Consider the following 18481-nt stretch of genomic DNA (forward strand, 5'->3'; position numbering starts at 1 on the left):
TCTTGGAAGGGAACATTCCCATTTCTATCTGGTCTTCCTCCATGCAAAGCTGATGGCCTACCATTGAGCTACGGTCATTCCCCACAAAAGAGTGACAGCTTGGAAGTGGCTTCTGTCACCTGTTTGTTGGTACAGGAGCCAATAAGATCCAAAGGGAGAAAGAAGAAGCTAGAGAAGCCAGCGTTGTTCAAAAAGACATATGGTAGATGCTTAAACAGTCTCGATGGCTAAAAGTGAGTGGAACTGAAGAATGGCCTGATCCAACTCACAGTTTGCCATTGCTGGCATTCTGGAAACACAAGTTGTTGGAAGAATTTCAAAAGCAGTGGGAAAGTGAGGTGGCAGGGGGGACGGGACACTGAGAATATTGAGATTTCACAGAGAAACAACATTTCTGACTATCTGACTCCTGACACAAAACAATGTAATTGGCTTGGTGTACTTTATGAAGGATTCAAGCTGAGATGTGAAACAAATGGGTGTGTGTGGTTTCCAGCTGGAACGGAACAGTACATATTATAAATAGTGGGCATTCCAGATAATCTGTTAAAAGAAAGAACATCTTTCATCTCTCTTTCTGGCACGTGCTTTGCATTCGTTGCTTTAGCAGCTTGACTGCTGGCGTATTATAACATCAATAGTCTGCAGCCTGGAAGGCAAACCATAGACACAGCAGGTAAAATACATAATATTGTACTAAAGACCCTGAAAAGAAAATGTTCCTTACTCCTGTGTATCTCATTTATTCCTGCTACATTCACATCAGTGCAAGTGATTGGGTTGGGGGGGGGGCTCTTAGGGGCGATTCCAACCTACCACAAAAAACGTGGGGGGGGGGACCATGTCTATGACATTATAACTAAGGACCACAGGGGCATCTTGAAACACATTAACTACACAGGAGTAGCCAACCAGGCCTTTGGCTGATTAACATCTTATTTCCCTTTTAAATGGGTTTGTGGGAGGAGGAGGGGTGGGGTTCATTGGTTTGCGTTTCTTGTTCTTGTCTTTATCATGTATTTTGTGTTTTTATATTGTGTTTTATGTTGTGAACCACCCTGAGATCCACGGATGAAGGGTGGTATACAAATTTAATAAATAATTATAATTATAATGCCCTCCAGATGTTGTTGGACTACAACTTCCTCCCTCCCTGACCATTGGCCATGCTGGCTGAGGCTGATGGAGGCTGGAGCCAACAGCATCTTGGGAACATCACATTGGATACCCTGACCTAAAATTTCATGCAAGGAAGTTAATTTGTTGTCCAGCTGCATGATTTATCAAAGTAGAAAAGTGTCAAATACATAAATTTAAATCTTTTTATGATCTGCAGAGACATGACAGAAACGCCAACGTGACAGAAACGCCGTCTAGGTAGAAGTGTAGTGAAAGGACCCTTATAGACTGAAAAGTCTTGGGAAGCCTTGTGCCACCCACAGAAGGTATATGCTGAGGGGTACACCCATACAGCTTGTTTGCCAAATGGGAAGAATGAACTATAACCTTGAAACATAAACCCATCTATATTAGCAGGTTGCAGAGACCATCTTAAAATCCATGCATATCCAGAAAGATAAAGCAATTCCACAGATGCTACCAATATCACTTGCAATAGCAAATATCTTGTCCTGTCATCCCACTCAGGATTATATAGCATTTTAACACATCCAAAATACTTCGCCATGTAATGCGACATGATGCCACTTCATCTAGCTTCATAAATCCTGAAGGGGGTTGGAGATCATAACACAGGTTTCCTCCACCAGAGCAGAAAACTGAAATAAGAAAAGCGTGCTGCAAAGGGGAGCAGGCAGATTTCCTGGTGAAATACTAGGTGCTGGCTAGCGGGCGAAAGGGTGAGGGTCAAGAGAGGATTCTTATTAACAAGCTTGCCTCAGGCTTAAAGAGCCCTATTCCTTCAGAAAAGGGAATTGCTTTCCAAAACAGAATATTTTGTTCTGAAACAGCCTCACATTTTATTGAAAGTGACAGCTCACTGTGAGAACAAGGAGCACATGAGCTCCCTCTTTTCAGCACGAAAAGCAGGATTTACTACAGGGTTCCACTGATTCAAGACTATTGTTTAAAAAAACTATTAATATTTTTATATCTCTTGCCACAAATTTTTACCTTCTCTTCTAAGAGACATAGATATTGTTACAGGTATGCACGTGTGTGTGGGGTGTGTGTGTGTACACAAAGCAAGAGATAGGATTTTTAAGGCATCAGACAGCACTTCAGAAAGTGCTGGCTCCTAGAGGGATGCAGTTAGATGCAATACCAGAAGGGTGATAGTCAACTAAAAAATGTGGGAGTTCAATTACTTCCACTTGTGCAACAGGACTTCTGTCCCATGCTATCCCAAAACCTGCTCCAGAGGGTTGGGGAAACCTCCAGAACAGATTTAGGAGCCACATGGGGTGGGGGAAAGTCCAACTGCATAATGGAAGTCCTTCTGCTTGCTCAAATACAAGCCTAATATCATATATTTATTACAGTAACCAATAACAAAGAGATATTTAAGTTTTAAAGCAAATGTTTCCACTTCTGGTTTCTTCAGTATACTGTAAATGAAAAGGTAAAGGGACCCCTGACCGTTAAGTCCAGTCGTGGACGACTCTGGGGTTGCGGCGCTCATCTCGCTTTACTAGCGAAGAGAAAGATTGGTTGTCCAAACTACCTTCCCATTTGTCAGATGCATCCCCTGATTTTTTACAAATAGACTGCTCTGGAAACTTTGTTCTCATTACACAGTTTCCCCCAGGTATGCATAACTCTGAATGCTAAATCCAGATCTTTACATTGCAGTCTGAAATGAAGAAATTTAAACCTGCTGCATGTAGTTCAGTACATCAATGTCAAAATAAACAAGAACTTTAAAAGGCTTTAAGGGTGTTTGGCTGTGTGCAGGACTGAATCAGACTTTTTGCATGGCAAGCATGCGCTCAATCGCTGAGCTATGGGGTCAATGCAATCCATGCTACAAATCAGTTGCAGTCCAAAAGCCCCTGGGCTTTTGAGAACCAGATGAATGAAGCTGGGATGCCATTACTTTTTTTTAAACAACAACAACAAAAACACCACCCTCTAATTTTGGCAGAACTGAATGTATATGCAATTCCTGTTTAATTTTTTTAATGCTGAAGAAATGTGTTGGCCAATTCTTGTCAACAGAAAATCAATTAAATCTAATGGTGCACCAAACAGAACTTCAGGCACTGATGTCCCTAAAGTTCTGCTTGGTGTAGCCTTCATGTAGTTGATTAGGTGAGCAGATCATATGCATTCATCTCCCCTGTAGGAGCATAGTAAGCTGCCTAGTGGTCCATCTAGCACAGTATTATTTAGAGAGGCAGTAGCCAACATAGTGCCTTCCCGATGTTGTTAGACTCCAACTCTCATCAGCCCTGACCACTGGCCTTGCTGTTTGGGGCTGATGGGAGTTGCAGCCCAACATCTGGATGGCAGCTGATCAAGTCTCTGCACTGACCAGCAAATTCTCTCCAGTGTTTCAGACATGGCTCTTTTGCAGCCCTTCCCAGAAATGCCAGGGATTGAATCTGGGGCCTTTTACACACAGCATATGGGCTCTGCCCATGAGATCTGGCCTTTTATCTCAGGGGCATCTCCAGCCCTTCTATAAAATGGATTCTAAGAAGGACTGGGAGAAGTTGACCTTAAAATAACGTTACCTATTGCGTCTGGAATAAAAAAGTTATAACCAAGAAGACTGTAATGAAGCACTGATGGAATAATCCCTTTCAAACCAGCGTAGCTCCAGTCAGGCTGGCGGGGGTTCATTTGGAGAAAGAGCGGCAGGTGGCTGACTCTAGAAGCAGCAGAAACAGACCAAGAGTCAAACTGCAAACATTGAAAGGCACAGTAATCATTCAGCCTTCCCCAAACTCAACGCCCTCTAGATGCTGTTGGGTCACAACTCCCATAACCCCTGACTTAGCCATGCTGGTTGGAGCTTCTAGGAGCTGTTGTTCAACAACACCAGGAGAGTACCAGGTTGGGGGAGGCCAACTTAAGGCACAAGTGCAGCATTGCATCAAAGTCACAGACAGTTCTAAGGATGCATTGTCACATGGCAGCTGCTTTTGAGGTGGCTTGGCTTCATGCTAGGGTTGCCATATTTTGAAGAGCAAAAAAGCCGACACGCCTGTCAACTTCTACTTTTAACTATGGGTAAAAAAGGTAAAGAACCTCTGAATGGTTAAGTCCAGTCAAAGGCGACTATGGGGTTGTGGCGCTCATCTCGCTTTCAGGCCGAGGGAGCCGGCGTTTGTCCACAGACAGCTTTTCGGGTCATGTGGCCAGCATGACTAAGCCGCTTCTGGTGCAACAGGAAGGTAAATGCCATTTACCTTCACGCCACAGCAGTACCTAATTGTCTACTTGCACTGGCGTGCTTTCAAACAGCTAGGTTGGCAGGAGCTGGGACAGAGCGACGGGAGCTCACCCTGTTGCGCGGATTTTAACCGCTGACCTTCTGATTGGCAAGCCCAAGAGGCTCAGTGGTTTAGACCACAGTGACTCTCATTTTACACACCCATGAAAAACAGGACGTGCCCTGAAAAAAGAGGACATATGGAACCCAGTTCATGTAAGCTGAAGCCACTTTTCTGGATAGGAAGAGCCCATGCTAAATGCACATCCATGCCTCTGTTCATTAGCACACACTGTCCCTCCACGACTCTCCTTCAGATTACAGCAGCACCAGCAGCAAATGACAAGGACAGAGAAAGGGGTGGAAGAGGGATGTGAGAGTTCCCCTAAAATAAACTTTTAACAAAATAAAAAGAAGGGGCAGGAGATGGTGCACACTGATAGGATGCCCTTGGAAACAGACAGTTTGGAGAGTTATCCTGAGACAAACCTCGTGCCGGCACTAATTATTGACGAGTTTCCCAATGCAGCTGCCATTGAGGCTAAAATGTGAATGTACTTATCCCCTCCAAGTTGTGTTGGAGGTGGGATTGCTTGCTCCATAAACCAATTGCCTTCGCCACTTTCGAAAACCAAATACTCTGCTCCCAGTCGCTGCCTCAAGAGGCTCACTTGGTCCATGTACCAGAGCACCGCAGCCCAGCTGGTTACATTTAGCTGAGCAGAAAACTGCCCTTTCCATCTGGTGAGCAGCGGCACCTGCAATAGGAAACAGCCATCAGAAGAGAACAGCAGAAGCATAAAGGACTAGGCTGACTTCCTGGTTCATGTGCAGGTAACCAGTGTGCCCCCCCCCCCGAAGGTTATGGGTTCCAACTTCCATTGGCCTCAGACAACATAACCAATGGTCAGGCGTGATAGCAGTTACAGTCCAGCAATATCTGGAAGCTACTATATTGGATGTTCCCTGCCTAAATTCATAGTTGGCAGCGCCAGATTAAGGGCAGTGCAGGGACCATTTGTGAGCACTTGGTTTCAAGGTTATGCTCTCTGAATGGCAGTACTCCTTGCCTCAAATTCTGAGCAGAATCATATGAACACAGCATAGAATATTTTATAGCTAATGTGCATTTTCAAAACAAAGGCATCACTCTGTGTTTATGTGTATCATGGGCACTGAGACAATTTTATTAGGCAATAGATTTTTTTAAAAGAAACGATAGGCTGCTACATTACATTGCTTAATAAAACATGGTCTGAAATATATTTCATTTGCAGACACCGTTAAGATATAGCTATAATTTCCTGAAATTGGTTATAGGCCCAAGAACCATTATTTAGGTACAGCTTAATTCTTGATTACAAAGGCCCTACTAGACATGTTGTGGGAAATCAATGATTAGGTATCCTGCCATGATTTTACTTTCCTAAAATTCACTGTAAGTGACCCAACATTCACACACCCAGTTTAGATTGAGGTTATGGCATGGAGAGAAAGGTTTCCCCTCCATATACATCTTCTTTTCTATGACTGTATTGCATGTTTTCGCCTTTGCAGCTCAGGGAAGGTGATTCGCATCAAGGCTTTGGTACAAGGAAGGAGGGTAAGACCCCCTTCCTACCATGTCAGGAGTCCATCCAAACAGGGGTCGTGATAGCTGCTATCAGAAGAAGAAAAATGCTGATTGGCAGTGCTTGCAAAGGCGCAGGGCTTTGCAAGTGCAAACACCCAACTTATTGTCAGCTCCTGCAGACTCCTGTGTCTTGGTTCATTGAGTGATTTCAAACTGCCCAGGCAAAATAAAGCACTTCACCTGACATCACTATGATACCAGCTGAATGACAAGTGGGCAGTCCCATCTACTTGTTAGAATGGCCAACAGGGGGCAGGGGAAGGGACCTAGACATCCAATCCACAGGCTGTAAACAGCTCCTCAACCCTGCTATAGAGTCATAGAATGGGAAGGTACCATGAGGGTCATCTAGTCCGGACCCCTGCAATGCTGGAATCTTTTGCCCAATGTGGAGCTCTGACCCATAACCTTGCAATTAAGAGTCTCACATACTACCAACTGGGGGGGATCCAATCAGGCATCTCCTACATAATATGTGCTTTGGCTCATTAACATCTGCTAATGTATGTTAAGCAAGCCGAGAAAGCCTTATACCTACTGGTTCCTTCCAGGCTAGGAACCTCTAGATGCAATTGGTCAAGTGCAAGAGGTGATATTAGAGACTTGTACCGAGTAGTCACCAGATTCAGAGTGGCGGCTCAGCCAAAAGTCTTCTTTGCCTTCTTGTAGAGACATCTGAAAAAGTTGGGAGTTGATGCTTGCAAAAGGGGACACGGTTATGGAAAGCTTTAGATGTTTTGTATGTGAGGAGTCCATGGCAAGCCTTGGACTATGCAACCCTTTTCGTCTCAGCACAGGTAAAAAGGTGTGTTCCTGAAAGAAGGGAGAATAGCGTGCACCATTAGGCAAGGATTTTGTCATAGGACCAGGGACTATAATGTTTGGAAGGTAAGACTAAACAGCAAAACACACTCTGCTATTTATTTAATAGGGTCTCCAGATGACTTCTCCAAGAAATCTTACCCTACTTCTCTTTAATACTTCAGCACAAAAAAACAGAAGTGCAAGAAGTTGTGTGTGTGTTTAAAAAGACAGTACACCACACAGGGTTTGGCATAATTTGAAAAAGGTCTTCAGTCCTGCTGCTGGTAACAGCTATAAAGGCTCTTAAAGCATTAATTAAAGTCAAAGTGGCTTAGATGGAGCTTCCACTCACAAGATTCACATAGCCTTAGCTTGAACAATGCTGCAGTATTCCAGTGAATGGTCTGGAATGTAGAAGATAAGTGTTTATGGACTTAGTTAGCGCCTAGATGGAATGCCAATTGGAGCCCCACTAGCTTAAGCCTTAATAAATTAAGTTCACCAGTTGTTATCTAAACAGTCAGATTAAATAGGAGATAGATTCAAATAGGAGATAGTCCCATAACATTTATATAGTGTTAACGGGAATCTATTAAGGAATCAGTCCCAACTAGGGATGAACAAAGATATTATTTGGTCTGCAAGCAAACTGACCTAATACACAATTACCAAGCTAAAATACCAATCAGAACTATGGCTATGTCCCATCCTCCCTGTGGGAAATAACTGACACGTGACACAGTATATAAGGTTAATGGGCAGAAAAAGGCCACAACTTTATTGGTTACAGATGTTGAGCGGTATTGGCTTAGGCATTGGATCCTAACCGACTATATCCGACCCCAACCCGTGTGTTGGGAGTCCGGGAAAGGTTAACCACCAGCCAAGGAGCCCTGCGATGCTTATCAACTAGGAACTCCCCCTGGGGTCACCGATAGGGGCGTGCCTTAGGCCCTAACCTCCCTAGGCTTCGGACAGGGCCACGCCCCCAGAAACTTTAATCGAATACCCTTCAAATTGCGGGGCAGGTGATGGCACAACCTCCCCTCCTCATTCCTACAGAAATATTCCAATGCCTAACCACCAAAACCAACAGTTGTGACGAATTGCTACCAGGTAGGCGAAAAACAAAACGGCTGGTGCCAAGTGGAAAAAATTCCTACAAGGCCCCTCAACGGCGACCAACTGAGGTCCATAGCAAGGTCATGAAGAGTAAACCTAAAGGGCAGGTGAGCAGGAAAAACCGGTGCAGCTGGGGAGCAGGGCAAAGCAGAAAGGATTCCCGCCCGCGTTCTGCTTAAATAGGGCAGGACACACCCCCAAGCCGACCGAATTGGTCAGCCTGGGAGTGACGTGGTCGGGAATCCCCCTATTGCACAGGGGCTGAGCTCTCAGCCCCTGTGCACGTGGAAGGGCCATGACGTCCGTAACCCCACCTCCTCTTCAGTGGCTATACAGTAGCTACCCTTCAGATTTTGCACTTCCCTGAATTTTGCAATATAGCTATCAGTTGAATAAATGAATAAAAATGATGTTTTAGGGGGAAATGTTTAGATAAAACATGTATTCAAATACATATTTTGTGGTAAAACATGTACCTAAGTACATATTTAAATATTAATTTATATGAATAAATGTATGTGAAATTGATATGGATCAGAAATTGGCTGATTTGCTCATCTACCCCCAATTTCCAATTCCATTGGGGTTCAATCTAACAGAGTGATATGGATGATAAAAAAAATAAAGTTTTGTGAGAATTAAGATAAGTATAATAATTTTGTTTGTAATTTTTTTAAAAAAACACTTTGAGGTTTTATTATAATCAAATCGAGATACACACACACACACAAACAATGGCCCAAGTCCCAGTTGAAATGTGCACCCACAAAACCCACCTGTATTCGTGGGTTTGCATCTATAAAACTGCCTCCCATGCTTAGACATGTTGGACTACTGGTGTGGGTGTGGGTGTGCAACTGTGTGCCAAGCAGCTGGACTCTGTATTTTATTTGTCTGGTGATATTAAACACCAAATCTAGCTGTCATCAAAGTCTGTGAAAACACTCCTGGTACAGTACATGGAAAATGGGAGTTTGCTGGCTAAGGTTTTGAAAAGTGATACTTTAGCTATAACAATTGAATGCAGAATGCTGGGAAAGCTATATATTTGAGGAATTAACAGGGTGGGTGAAAATGCCACCCTCTAACTCTGCAGCTTGCCAGTGACCTCCAAAGATGCACATACCGTATTACCAAGTAGCACTGTGGAATGTTCATTGAGAGCGATTAGCCCCTCCCCGAAGTGATGCCTTTGCAGTCTGTTGAAGAAATATCTTAATCCTCGCTCCACCTTGGCAACAGAATCTGCTGCTCTGTAATAGCTCCAGACAGGCAACCTGTATTGGTGTAGTTAAAGAAAGAAGCCTTGCTTGAGCTTAACACCTATTTATTATCTGGCCCACAGGTTTTTCAAGATGAGTAGGAAGTCACACAACTAAAATAGCTGGGTTAAACCAGCATATCTACTATATGCCTGCAGATGTTTAAAAAGGGAGGGGACTCATGTTGGCAGAAAACTTACGTTCCTCTCTAATAGGATATACAAAGTCCCCACTTGATGCCATTTCTCGGGTTCATAGTATAATATTAATCAGGACCAGCCCTACTGCAATGCAGTCTATGTACAGCTACCTTTGAAGGTGACTCAGAAACTGCAATTACTGGTAATTCAGAATGTGGCTGCTAGACTGGTGACTGGGAACAGCTGCCAGAACCATATAACACTGGGCCTAAAAGTGGGTGATATATATAAAAGGAATAATAAAACCAACTACTACTACTACTACTATTTTACAGTCTGCCTTTTTGGATTTCTGTTATACAGCTTTGCAAGTACCCATACCCTTAAGATCTTGCCACCATATAGCTGGTTGGGTGCTTAATGTCAGACCACACTATTCTGATATCTTTCTTACCTTAGTATTTCAGTATCTGGCAGCTTCCGCTGATGTCCTGAAAGCTGGCTTCCCACTTCCTGATGGGCAGACGTGATGTTTTGACTGACACACACTGTGTACTGCAGGGATGCCATATTGACGCCAAGGGTGCTCTCAAGGCAAAAATGTTTGTTCCTCTCTACTGAGAGGAAGATGGGTATGTCTGAGGCAATCATCACTGTCACTCCTTTAGAGATAACAAACACACAAACGTATATAAAAGAAATCAGACAGTTAGGACTGTGCTTTACTTTGTCATGCTTTTGATGAAGTTCCACTATCATTTATAAATCCAGTGTGAGAAATCAGAACTCACTCACTTCCATTTCTGTGCAGATGATGACAAAGGGGCATAAACCTACATATACTTCTCTGCCTGAATCCAAGGGTGCACATTTCTCCATGCCATCCTAATTGTCCTAGAAAATTGACACTGGCTGTTGACATTCTAGCAAATTTGCTTATTTAAGGAATAAAACAGGGACTCCACGTGGCTCTGCTTTTTGTTGTTGTCAAAGGCACATAATCCTTGTAGAGATTGTGAGTTATATTGCTCATGGCTGAGATCATAAACATTCTGTTGTTTACTTATTGCATAATATGTCTAATAACTATAATTAGGTATCAAAATCTCATAACTGATTGAATGCCATCAATGTATTTAGATTTTCCCCCGCTTTTAATCATGGACTTGCGAAGCATCTCCAAACTGAACGCAGCTTGGAAAGCTCCCTGCCTTCCAAAGTTGTTGATCCTGACAGAGAATCCTCCTCATAGGGTGATACTCAGCCCAGAGATGCGGTATATCCTCCTTTAGGAAGAGTCATTCCCTGTCCTCCTAAAATGCAACACGGCAAAGAGACACGGAAGCTCCCAGACTCTATACCAAAGGTAGACACTGTGGTGCCCTCCAGATATTGCTGGAGTATAACTAGCATCATCTCTGGCAATGCTAGCTAGGGCTGTTGGGAGCTGGAGTCCAACAACATCTGGAAGGCACCATGTTAGCAATCCCTGCTCTGTACACTAGTGGCAACAACATCCCTTCTGAAATTCTGCCGTACTATTAATGTCACACGTCAATAACTTACTGTGAGCTACGGTGCAGAAGGGAAATTGACTAGCAATTTTGCCTGGCCAGTGTAGACATTTTAGACAAATGAGAATACAAACCTGTTCAAATGTTATGTGCCTGGGGCTAATGTAGTAGGATTTAATGCACTGGTAGAAAGGGAATGGGATGGGGGTAGGGCATATCCTTCCTCATACATCTTCACTTTTCTTTTTTGTTAGGTTAGTTTATGTTTTTGTTTTTTAAGGAAGGCAAATTTGAGCTGTTCCTCAGAAAGAAAAGAAAGTAAGAGGAATTCCCACATCAAAAGCTAACATTCGAAACCATTGCTGCACAATGCACTAGTAAGGTGGTTGTGTACACATTGCAAAAAAGAGGAACTGCATCAACAAAAAAGAGGGCAAGGGACTGCATAAAACTTTATATATGTATAATCTCACTGTAATGGGAAAGAATGTGGCCAGGTGACCTGTGTTGGTGGACAGCTTGTAGGCTCCTGCTCACTCTTCCTTCTTACGGTTCTTTAAAACTGGATTTGGACCAGACAGCCATTCAAACAGAGGGCTGTCCTCTGTAAAGTAGAGTCCATGGCCATCCAACTATTAAGGTATGATACATCACTCTCTGTTCACTGTATCAGTGAGGCAGGTACTTGATGTAGCTAGCCACCTTTCTTGGAGAAGATACAACCCTAGTTACCTTCTTAATTTTTCACTCAGTTGGACTGTATTAAAAATAAAATAAAATACTAAAGCCATGGAAAAGCTATTTACAGTCAACAATGTTGGGAAATCAAGCGAGGAAGGCAACTCTTACCAGTTGATCCCAAAAAATATCTTTCTAAGACAGAGCCATAAGCAGCTGGGGTTTTGGCGAGGTTGCTGATGATGAATGGCTGGGACTGGATGCTCACATTGTTCAGAGGCCAATGCTGGCTGCTGACACTTGCTCCTCCATACCAGGAAATATTTACCATGGAAAAGCAGTCCTGGAAAGCAAAATATTACAGAAAAACTAATGTATAATTTTGAAGAATAGCCTTGGTTAAATCTATAAAATATGCAAGGGTACATGTTTGTGCCCCTCTGACCTGTCCTTGCTCCAACCTTATCCACCCAGTTGTGGGGTTATTTTAACTGAAATATTCAGGTTGCCCCAGACCCTTTTAAAAGCATTTACTTCCACTGAACAAATGAGATCAGCAAGTTTTACCTCCCATGTGATTGCATAATCACTGTCTAATAGCACAAGGCCTCTTAGATGAAAGTCTAGACACATTTCAAAGGGGATTTTGGAGTTTTTGAAGGCATCGGGGTTAACAGTTATGTCATCTCCTTTACACAGTAAGGTTGATCAGCCACTAATGAGGGAAAGATTTCTAGTCATATTTCCCAAACTGTTTTGTACCAATTGTCTATCATTGTGCCAGAAATGTCTCTCCAGTGTCTGGTTATGTTGCATCTTGACGCTTGTAATAAGTGGTTCATTAATTCTTTATTATGTAAATCCAGATTGTTGTCTTGCAATATATTTAATAAAGCTAATTCTGGTTTGGCTTTCCCATTTTATAACCAAAACTGAATGTCAGTTCCCCCCTGCCTTCTCCAAGTGGAGGGAAATGAGCATAACTGATTATACAATGCATACTTGTGCTACGACTGCTTCCGATAAACAGGTTTGGCAGGTGTGGAGAATGTTCCAAAAAGTTTGTTTGATCAGGATGACAGCAGGATAAAAGAAACCTGTCTGTTGTGTAGACCAAAAGCAAGTTGCCTTTATTGTTATCACTTAGAACTCTCCTAAAAAACAATTGCATGTTTCCAGTCTGGCTCTTTGCCTCTTTCTTACTTAGTCTTTGATATGCATCTGAATGTTGCTCCTTGGGCATATTATCAGCCCCCTAGTGCAATCAGTGTGAGAGTTTCTCTGTATCATTGTACTCCTGAGAAGTCTTTTGTTCCATAAGGTTAGTCTTTATGGGACCAAGATAACACAAAGCTATGGCGAAGTCCTTTCAATTCAATTTATGAATCTCTGAAAAAGGCTAGGCTTCATTTTTGAGACTTTGGTTAGGGTACTCCTATGATTGCTAAACCTTTTGAAAGTCTGCAGAAATTCTAGCATGAACCAGAATTCCTAATTGAGGTCGAAGAATTTGACCCAGTGTGAGCCTCATGCTTAAAACCGAGTGGTTTAATTAGAGCTGTTTATGCTAACTGGCCTCTTCCTCCCCAAGAACCTGAACTAAAAACTGTATTTTACATAGAAAACATGACTGCAGAGATTTTGAATTTCTTTCAGGTACTGCTAGCATACCAGTACACTAAAACAAACAAGGCATATGCTGTGCATTGAGAGCAAAAATAGGTCAGATAGTCAAAGTAAGCAGATCACCAACTGATTTAAAAAGCTGTTTTCATTCAAGATAGTTAGGTTTGCATTTCCTATGTCTTTAATTCCAAAATAAAACCTCAATTGGCTGGAATGTACATTCTGTTCATTTGTATTTTAAATGTATCTTTATTTTTATTTTTATTTAAAAAATACTATTTAAAAGCATTTCTGCATTAGCATTGCCAATGAGTGGTGCATTCCTGATTCATGAGAGTTATTTACATCGCTCAAGAAAATACTCCTACTTCCAACCAAGTATGTCAGCTTAGGATCACATTCTTTTGAATTGTTCTCATTTCTTACATGTCAATAGGTCTACATAAATGGACAGGCTACAGGCAAAGAAATCAGAAAGAAGGTAAAATACCTAGGTATCTGGCTGTCAAATAAATGTATTGACCGATATCAAGATAACTACCGGTATGTAAAATTTGGAAGGAGATAAAAAGACATTTTGAAATATGGAATAGACTTCACCTCTCCTTCTGGGGTAAAATCTCAGTTATAAAAATGTGTGTTTTACCAAACCTAATATTCCTCTTTCAAACCATTCCAATTTTGGGTGGTATGAACTGTTTTAAGGAATGGAGGAAGGATATGGCAAAATTTATTTGGAACAGCAAAAAGCCGAGGATTAAACACCTAGCATGAACTTAAGGGGAAATATGATGAAGATGCTGTACAGATGGCATTTGACACCTGCCAAGCTCGCAAGGATGTATAAAAACAGGGCAGACCAATGTTGGAGATGTATAAAAGTGACAGGGACATATACACACATGTGGTGGAGTTGTGACAGGATTAAGGAATTTTGGGATACAGTTTACAACGAACTAAAGAAAATGTTTAAAACTACATTCTCTAAGAAACCAGAACTATTTCTTTTAGGCAGAATGACATCTGATATTAAAAACAAAATAAGACCGCAGTTCATGTATGCAATCACTACCGCCAGGAATCTAATAGCCAGAAATTGGAAAATGGAAACCCCTCCAACTAAGATAGAATGGCAAGTTAAACTGGTAGAATATCTAATGTTAGCGGGGGGGGGGGGAATGGAACCAGTGAGAGGAGTCTCGGATCAGAAAAGGAGGTAGACAAGGAATGGAAAATGGTGAGAGAATATCTCCAAGGATACTGTAATAGCAGAGGCTTTCTGACATTAGAAGAATGAGTAACAACATATGGTATTAATACAAAAAACAAGAATGACGAAATTAAATAATGGATATAAGTAGGAAGACGATGTTTGGATCTAATGGTTACAGCAGGAAAGGTATTATGGACTTAATCAGAAGTATTCACATTTCTTTTTATTTCTGTTTGTTACATTGTATATAGGCATATTAAATTATATGTAGGTAGCAACGATTAATTGAACTGGAACACAGATATGAGCAGTTTGTAAACTTAAATGCTACCTTTTTGCTTAATGGGAAATTCTTTGCTATTTGTATTTTCTTTCTTATTATTATTTTCTTTGTTTATAAACTCAATAAAGATATATATATTTTTTAAATGAATTGTTCTAATTTCTTACATGTCAATAGGTCCACATAAATATTTTTTAACCTGTCTCAAATCCTGAGATGGTTGAGGCTGAAAAGCCAATTGCAAGCATAAATAAATTTCTAGATATTGCTGCAAAATCCTGTCCATAAAATATGTGTTTAATGCTGACTTATAAACATATTTACTTGGAGGAAAATCCCACTCATTTCAGTGGGATGTTTCATATGCCTGGGACTGCTGCCCAAATCCTATATTGTTGTAAGAAGTTCATATATGCAGGAGACGCAAAAACACTCCTATCCAGCTTTCAGTATATCCAGAGAGAAATACAGTTCTTAGATTTCAATGCCAGAGCAGATAGATTTGTTACTTTCACAAGAATTATAAAGCAACCCCCCTCCTTTTTTGGAGCACAGAAAGAAAGCTGTTTTGAACACTCCCGCTTTCATTCCATGATATTTGGAAAATTATGTCATGACTATGGTGGCAAGCAAACTTTCTTAGCTTACAATTTTCAGAGACCGATATGATTTTAGGTATTACTCGGTTCATTTTTAGAAAGGTGGTTCTTCCACTCTCTGGTTATCCACAACACTACAATGGTGCAGAGCTAGAAATTTTGGATTTAGCTGGCTGATTTACTTTTGTATTCTTGCAATTTTGTCTTTGTGTGCAGATATCTTGGTATATGCCCAGGGATCCTGGAGATTCTTTTAGGGGGTTGAACTTTTACCTTAAAAAACCAGGACTTTCATAAATAGGCAACAACAAAAAATGCAGATCTACATTTACCGCAAGAACCAAGTTTATGATGTCAATACTTGTTTTGATTAGCATGGATATTACTGTCATCTTTATCAGTGTTGATGTTCACACTCTGTAAAGTTTGTTGGGAATGTGACACGAGCATAATGTTTAGTGAAATAAACTGAGGCTGTAGTTAATTACCTTGATCTTAACCTGGCAGTGCAGAGGCGTCCAACCGATGCTGTAGCACTCCGTGTTGGAAGAAAGGCTGGACTCCAAGGAGATATTCAAGTGTGCGAGGGCTTCCCAGGTATAACAGAATTCCGTCTTGTTTATCCAACACAGATTCTTCATTAAAGGTACCTCCACATCTGAGAGGCTTCCCATGTGAATCTCCAGGAAAGTTTTGTCTTCACTCAGAGTCTGCAGGATGAGGGAATGAGCTTTTCTTTCCCAAATAAGACCACTGGCGTTCCCTTTCAGGATCCAATTTTTGTTTGGCTGATCCACCACTTGCCAGTAGATAATCCCAATGGTCATCACAAAGAACACAGCTACCCCAAGGCAGGCAATTGCTCCTTTCCAGGTCTCATTCATTTCCTTCAGCCCAGAATCCCACGTCACCTCTGCAACTGGACTCGGATTCCTGGGACGATTGTGAGGCATTTTACTCAAATGAAGAATATTTTTTTCTAATGATATAGGAAGGACTCTCAAGGCACAGAGCTCTCCCCTTTTTAGAGCTTTGCAGGAAGCTCAGTTCAAATTTGATTCTTCCCCCCCTGCTGTCCAAGAGTAACTTCACACTATCCCTGCCCAGGGGAGGGAGAAAAGAAAAAAGAAGTGGGGAAAGGTACAACTTTTCAAAGCTTTACCCAGCACTTCTCACGACATTACATTCAAAAGAGAGACTTAAGTCTGGGGAAGTGATTCTAGCCAGTTCTGCGCTAGCAGCATAGAAAGCCTGCAAAATATAGCTGCAAATGTGTGGTGTCAGATCCATTTGCCCCTGCCAGATTTGCCCTAGGTCCTTGAGCCATGACATTTCTTTGGCCTGTCGGACTGTGCCTAATCAGGAACTCTGTCCATAGCTTAATAGAAGCGCACGTACGCAGTGAGACCCTGGATCCTAGATGAGAGACAGCCTGCTCACAGAACAGGTAAGTGGGAGGCATCTGTGTTATAAGAAATGGCAAACTGTCAATCCAGCTCCACTTCTGGGTTTGGACTCAACCTTTTGAAGCCCCCGAAACTGTAATAGGGACCCACAGATGACCAGCCCACTTTGAAAGCATTGTTAAAGTTTATTAACCCTGAATATGGTTGCCAAATCAAAATTAAAGGCAGGACTCTGAAATAATAAATGTCTTATTATATTCTGTTGAGCTGTCACAGTTTTGAAGAGTGTTAATCATAAATCTTTGATGATGTAAATAAGCACGGGGTCCTTGAATGTTGATTGAAATTTTAGCATTTACATTAGTGAGGGTTTGAGTCTTTGAACAGAATACTTTACAGATGTCAGATGTCAGGGTGTTACATTATGCACAATAGATACCTTTATGTATTTGGTCTCCTTGGCTCTGGTCAGATTTCACACAGAGTGCATTAAACACTCTATATTATTTTTAGGGGCTGTGCAGTGCAATCTTATGCATATTTACTCAGAAGTAGGTTTAACAGGGTTTGCTCCTTGATAAATCTGTTTTAGGATTGCACCTTAATTGAAATTATTTCCTAATGAAGAACAGACCCCCACATACACAACCCCCAAAGTTTTAGAGATTCTCTCTCACTCTTTTTAACCACTTCTTAATTTTAAAAGACAGAGGCAGAACCTTTAGCTCTCGGGGCTCTTTTGCAAAGGGAAAAAATATTTACTTAAAATATTCCATTTAAACCTAACAAAGATCAGCTTTTCATTAATATAAACCAGATAAGCTCAACTGAAAGAGCTATGCTGGTTACACAACGAAGAACATGATTCATTCTCTTTCCAAATGTTATTTTTCTACATCAAAGTTCTGGGAAGGACATAAAGATCTGGACTAGTTTTCATTTGCTTTCAGGTAGAGCTCAGAAAATTGTTTTGGCACAAACATCTGAACTGGGGAGTTCCAAGTCCCATATTCATGGAAGTCATTTAGAGTGTTCTCTCACAACTTGTTTCCACTCTCTGGCCTCATAAACACAATTCACAGTTCAAACATCACATCAAACAATAATTTAAAGCAAACTATACTCTAATGTGTAGGACCCTGCTCAAATGTTCCAGTGGCATTCCTGCGCTTGCTACTGTGCTGCTATAGGTGAAAGAAGCTCAAGCCTGGTTTGTTGGGCTGTCTGAACCCAGGCTTGTGACTTGTTTTTCCAAACAAACCACAAGTGGTAAACCAAGAACCAACTATGGTTACCACTCACGGTTTGGAAGAAATAAACCATGAGTCTGGATTTCAACAACATGACAAGACATTTTGTTTTCGCCCATGGCACAGCAGCAGGGGGGGAGCGCCCCAGAAACTGCTAAGCAATGTGCACCAGCATGCTGGCCATTTACATGAATGCACAGTTTGCTTTTTGAAGCATGCATAAACATGGATCAGATTGCATTGCTAGCGTACAAATGAACTATATGCTTACTTAATCCACAGAAGTTTAACACCAGTCCCAGAGCAATCGACTCACCTGAAACTGAAGGGAAACTATCAAGGTTCCAGAGCAGTGATTTGGCATTGTCTCCAGAGCTAACTGGATTCGGTGATATCATGGTACAACAACTAAAGGGTCAGTAAGTGCAAATAAGGATTAAGGAATATGACAAAGCAGCCTCTGAGTCTGAAACATAATGCAAAGCCATCCAGAAAATCTTATTGACCTCAGATGGTTCTGTTCCGTGTGGCAGTGTGAACTATTCATAAACTTAA

The 18481-nt window shown here is 41.6% G+C and overlaps 1 protein-coding gene across 1 annotated transcript in view; it reads right to left on the reverse strand.

The window, feature by feature from the left end:
- The window catches only part of LOC117050595 (SITS-binding protein-like), a 28100-nt gene extending 11610 nt beyond the window's left edge, over positions 1–16490 (reverse strand). The window contains exons 1-7 of the mRNA XM_033156280.1: positions 15759–16490; positions 11721–11892; positions 9812–10019; positions 9082–9232; positions 6639–6842; positions 4886–5154; positions 3696–3832 (exon numbers count right to left, since the gene is read on the reverse strand). Of these exons, the coding sequence (XP_033012171.1) occupies positions 3696–3832; positions 4886–5154; positions 6639–6842; positions 9082–9232; positions 9812–10019; positions 11721–11892; positions 15759–16223 (1606 nt within the window). The 5' untranslated portion in view covers positions 16224–16490. The remainder of the gene's footprint in view (positions 1–3695; positions 3833–4885; positions 5155–6638; positions 6843–9081; positions 9233–9811; positions 10020–11720; positions 11893–15758) is intronic.
- Positions 16491–18481: the final 1991 nt, after the last annotated feature.

Source organism: Lacerta agilis, chromosome 1, assembly GCF_009819535.1.
Source record: "Lacerta agilis isolate rLacAgi1 chromosome 1, rLacAgi1.pri, whole genome shotgun sequence".
NCBI classification, from domain to species: domain Eukaryota; kingdom Metazoa; phylum Chordata; class Lepidosauria; order Squamata; family Lacertidae; genus Lacerta; species Lacerta agilis.